The 4,664-nt window shown below is 39.4% G+C and overlaps 1 protein-coding gene across 3 annotated transcripts; it reads left to right on the top strand.

The window, feature by feature from the left end:
• Positions 1–3,831, top strand: CCDC201 (coiled-coil domain containing 201). 3 transcript variants are annotated; one of them, XM_087737713.1, is made up of 4 exons: positions 1–213; positions 1,816–1,870; positions 1,997–2,565; positions 3,490–3,831. In XM_087737713.1, exons 3-4 carry the CDS (start codon positions 2,017–2,019, stop codon positions 3,574–3,576), a joined length of 636 nt encoding a protein of 211 aa, XP_087593839.1. In that variant the 5' UTR covers positions 1–213; positions 1,816–1,870; positions 1,997–2,016; the 3' UTR covers positions 3,577–3,831. The 3 variants fall into 3 exon arrangements, with proteins under 3 accessions (XP_087593839.1, XP_087593821.1, XP_087593829.1); XM_087737695.1 differs by lacking the exon at positions 1,816–1,870; XM_087737703.1 differs by lacking the exon at positions 1,816–1,870 and having other exon boundaries at positions 1–222.
• Positions 3,832–4,664: the final 833 nt, after the last annotated feature.

Genomic DNA, 4,664 nt, shown 5'->3' with positions numbered 1-4,664 from the left:
TAGCCTATTTTCCTATGATTAATTCATCCTAGATTTCTATTTAGTAGTTTATTCAGTTAGCAGTACTGCTGAAACTCCTAAAAAATACTATATGTGTGATTTAGGGAGTCTCTGCAGCAAAGGATGTTGGGAGGGTAGCAGGGCTATAAGAAGTGAAGTAGCAGCTGAAGCCAGATCACCTGAGGGGCAGAAGAAGATATCAGAGGGAACTTGGTAAGTCTGGTAAGGCTATTTTCTTTTGCCAAAGTTGATGCAAGATACATTCTCCATGGTAGACTGATATTCTTAAATGGTTTATCTTTGTTGTTTTTAGACTTCTCCCCTTCTTTATCTATAATGGTGTTTTCATAACAACTGAACAGAAAAAGTTTGTTCTTTGTATATATGTATCTCTAAAGCAAAGAAAATTGTGAAAGAAAAAAAATTTTTGTTGTTTTTCTCAGAAGCTTTGGTTGAAAACATTCTTTAAAAATTAATGTTAAATTAAAAATACTTTCTAATTGACCATCTAAACTTTAATGAGTAAGGGGAAGGCATCAAAATATGTAGCTGAGGATGGGCTTGTGAGGGGGTGGTAGTTGCAAACTCCTTATCCCCTTTCTAAGCTTAATCATGCAAGCTTACTGACAGTAAGCTTCTATGACAAAGACTGAGGGACATCAATGTGGCTGAACAGTAAAGGAAAAAGGCAGTGTCTGTAGGCTGATTGCTGTGTATAATGTGTCACACAAGCTAGCACTGTTAAGGAGTGAGAGGAGAAACAAGTATCCAAATAAAAGTGATAACGGGGTTTTTTCCTCCCCCTCTAAGGAGGGAAAAAAAAAATAATAGAACCACAAAATACTTGACTTTCTGTATCAAAGAGTCAGTGCTCTACCTCTTGCCTCCTGTTCTTTAGAAACACAAAGTGGTTGTGAAACTCTGCTAAATTCAGACCCTAAACAGGTGCAAAACATTGACAAGGAATGGAGAACTGATGGCTTTTACTTCAGTAAACATATCTCCCCGTCCTCCTGTGCCCCCTTTCATCTTGTTGCCCCCAGCCCCCACCAAGGCCTTTGATATAAAGGACTTAGAATATAGGTCCTTAAAACATATTGTCTCCTTGATGAGCTTCATGCAATCAACCTGTGTGAAATATCTGAACTGCTTCATGAAAGCAAAGAGTTCAACAGTTACTAGAGGTACTTAGCTGCTTATCTAATTAAGATATTTATCTTAAATATATCCAGTTTAAGATGTATTTATCTTAGGCTTCTCCATGTGTAAGAAGTAAAGTTCCTTTTTTGTTGGGGGTTGGCAAATGGGTAGGGGAAACTCTACTAACAAAACCAACCTTGCCATTGTGGTAAATTCAGTTGTAAACAGACTTGCACTGAACATAGTTGTTTTAGGATCAAAGTTTAGGATCAGCAGCAGAAGTAAGCCAAATGTCAAGTAAGTAGGAGAGAATGAGAGGTTTGTGAGCCCCCTTTTTAAGAAAATAAGAGAAACAAAATAGCAATTGGAGTAAGAGGTGCTTGCTTCAATCCAGAACTTCTCTGCGCATCTCTCTAGAGCACTCGAATTTTTGCTGCACTATGGTAATCTCTCTGGCATGGAACAGTTTTCATTCACCTACCCAATGTTAGCAGCTGCAACCCCTAAAGTATATTATTTGTATACTTTGAAGGAGAAAATGGTCTTAATGATGTTGCAGTTAATGAGATATCTTAAAAAAAAAATCTAGCAAATGTGGAGCTCCACATGCAGAGGGCTGGGACAGGAGTAAATATTGTACATGTGACAAGCTGTCTTCTAATGTTCTGTTTTCAGCATGGCTCTTCCAAACCCTTGAAGAACACTCATCTATACAAAGGATGAATTCCATGTAAAGACAGAATGCAGACATGAAAATAGGAACACATTGGATTTGTTTTTGTAGCAGCTGAACACCTTACATGGCATCTCTCGCTACGTGAGCATTAACACAATTTTCTCTTCTTACTTTCTTAAGGCAATAAACCTGTCTTCAAGATGTCAGAGGAAGAAGATTCTTTTCTGAATGTTAAAAGATCTCTGAAAAAGAGAATGGTGAAACACAGCACACCGGTAGACTCAGTGCTTTCAAGAACAATGCCATCTCTTACAGATCTGACAAATCAGTCAATCAAGGACCAAGATGCCAGTAAGAGAGTTCATGGATCTCCAGTGCCAAAATCAAATCTAAGTAGATCGTTAGCTCAAGTATCATCAGTACGTGTTGAAGCATACATCCCTCATGTGTCCCTGAAAAGGCTTTCAACAACATTTGACTCACAAGAATTAAACAAAGAGATAAGCCAAAGCTCTCGGGTTGCATTTTCTAGAAGGAGGCTTTCCACAGTGCTGGCCTCTGATGAATCAAATGAACAGCCAAGTGACAAAGTTGTCTCAAATGTGGAAACTCAAGCTCTCACCAAAGCATCTGAGGAGGCTGCAGTAACTCCCAAGAGTGGACCTTCATGGCTTCTTACTGGAATACCAGGGATAAAAGATATCCCAATAGTAAAAACCAGAAAGAAGAAAACTGATAAAGCTCTTGTGGTAATTGCTTTCCCTTAGTTATGAAATAGCGAAGCTAAACAATTTCCTACCAATGCTGAATATATACAGATCTTACTATAATATGGGAATATTTTAGTTACGCCACATCTCCACAACTTTACCAGTGAGAGCATATATTTATGAATTGGGTCATAACCTGCTAGACTTCTGTGGTATCATTCCTAATCACAGGCTGGATGGGATGCAGTCTTCCAAACCAGTACTTGCTTCAGCTTGTGAACTTGTATGACTACTTGTGTACACTAGTGCAAATGTACATTTTTTTAATATATCTTTCCTTAGGAGAAACTTGAGAATTTAAATCACTGATTTCTTCCCATTCTTAAGTTTCTTAACCTTGGCAAGTTAACTAAAACTGGAGAAACAAATAATCTACTTCTTTCCCTGTTTAATCTAAATCATAGTGGTTTATAAAAAGAATGCCAGTCAGTGCAAATGGGGTCTTGTGTACAGTCCTTCAATTAGTGTAGGGTTTCCTGGGGAAAGCTTAGATTAATAGACCTTATGCAGGTCTTCATTCTTCTGTTCTGTGGAGCACAAGAACTCAATTTCCTAGTACTTAGCTTATTGGCAAGAACCCTGTGGAAAGCCCGTAGAAAGGATAGGGACACAGCAGAGTTCAACTCTGAAGGCTGTCGTGTCAGTGTGAAGCCATCAAATTCTGTTCTGGTTTGGTTTTTTTCCTGTACCATATTGTTCATGGGTGTGTTGGAAACTCAGGAAAACTTGCCCACTCTGAGAGTAAAGGCTTCTTAGCTTAAAACAAATGGAAAACTTCAGCCACAATCCAGCTGGGTTCATAATGCCTTTGTGTATGTTCTTTTGGTTTTTGTTTTTTTTTTTAAAGCAGGTGACATCTGAATGGATTAGGTTGACTAAATAATATTTTCTTTCCTATAACAGAGAAAGAAACAAGGAGAATGGGTGCTTCGTCAACTTAAAAACATTGAAGAAGCAACTGAACATGAACTGACAATTGAAGAAGCTTGACTGAAATACCTATGGCAATAGTGCTATCACATCCTTCCTGTGGGAATAGCTGGCTTCAAGAAATCACACACCTGACTATGGTGCCTGTTAGACTTCCTCTTTCCTTCCAAAATGTTCTTTCTTTGTTGTTTGTTTGTAATTCTTTTTGCCTCTTAAATCTAGGAGGAGTCAGGTACAAATTAAGAAGTGCCTCTACATGAGAGCCAGTGTCAATTTATAATGACTGAAGGCCTGGAATAAAGAAGGGAGGAAGAACTTTGTGTAAGAATCATTCTTCATCCTGCTACAGCTCTTCCTGACCATACTCTTTTGTGTGGCATTCAAATCTTCTAGGGTTGCTGATGTTCCTTAAGTGACAAAGTCCTAGGGGCCACAGAGAATGCAATCCTGGTTAGCCAAAGGAGAATCTCCTCATCTAAAGAGTAATCGAAACTGATGCAATCAGGAATGTTTTTGCTGCTAGCTGGGGAGATGAGGAAATAGTGAGAGGCACCAAGGAGGGAAGCCAGCCTCTAGAGATTACTAATTAATGACAGTTTGTTTTGAAGTTTTGGCTCAAAATGAGTTTGCCTCAGTCCTGGATTGTAAACGCACCTCACTGTCTCACTGGAGTTCTTGAATGCTCAGCTGTGTGCTTTTGAGGGGGTATGGGTTTTCTGTTTTTTCTCTGGAGCTGCTGCACGGGGTGAAGAAGGGTGTCTCTCTGACAGCTGAATTGGCAAAATGGCAATTTAGCTCACAGTAGCTCTTTCTGAAACACCAGTCAAGAAGTGATGTAAAAAGCATAATACTCATATTAGTTCCTACTGCTGTCTGTTACTTAACATTTAGGCGGAGTTTAACACTTCTAAGTGACCTATGGGGTGTCAACAGCAGGGACCCAGAACAGATTTACCATGTGCACACAGATATCCCTGCACTTGTGTGGCTCTAGAACATGCACTTTCCTGGCTATGCTGGTTTTGCAGCCCAGTCTCAGGCACTACCTAGTTACCCCAAAGGGGAGAGGTCCTGTTCAAAAGAAGCTGCAAATTAAGGATGGAGGCAAGGGAAGCTTTTGCATGAGTGGAGTTGTGGTTTTACAGCCT

The sequence above is a fragment of the Nipponia nippon genome, unplaced genomic scaffold (assembly GCF_047370975.1).
Source record: "Nipponia nippon isolate SJK-2023a ecotype South Korea unplaced genomic scaffold, ASM4737097v1 scaffold_1, whole genome shotgun sequence".
Classification (NCBI taxonomy): domain Eukaryota; kingdom Metazoa; phylum Chordata; class Aves; order Pelecaniformes; family Threskiornithidae; genus Nipponia; species Nipponia nippon.
Note: the sequence above shows the minus strand (reverse complement) of the source record. Positions and strands in the feature narration are given on the sequence as shown.

What these genes read in the sequence shown, in the direction of transcription:
- CCDC201 (XM_087737695.1), top strand. Translation starts at nt 2,017, where the DNA reads ATGTCAGAGGAAGAAGATTCTTTTCTGAATGTTAAAAGATCTCTGAAA. An exon ending in AAACTGATAAAGCTCTTGTG is followed by an intron (nt 2,566 to 3,489) that starts GTAATTGCTTTC and finishes TTCCTATAACAG; the next exon opens with AGAAAGAAACAAGGAGAATG.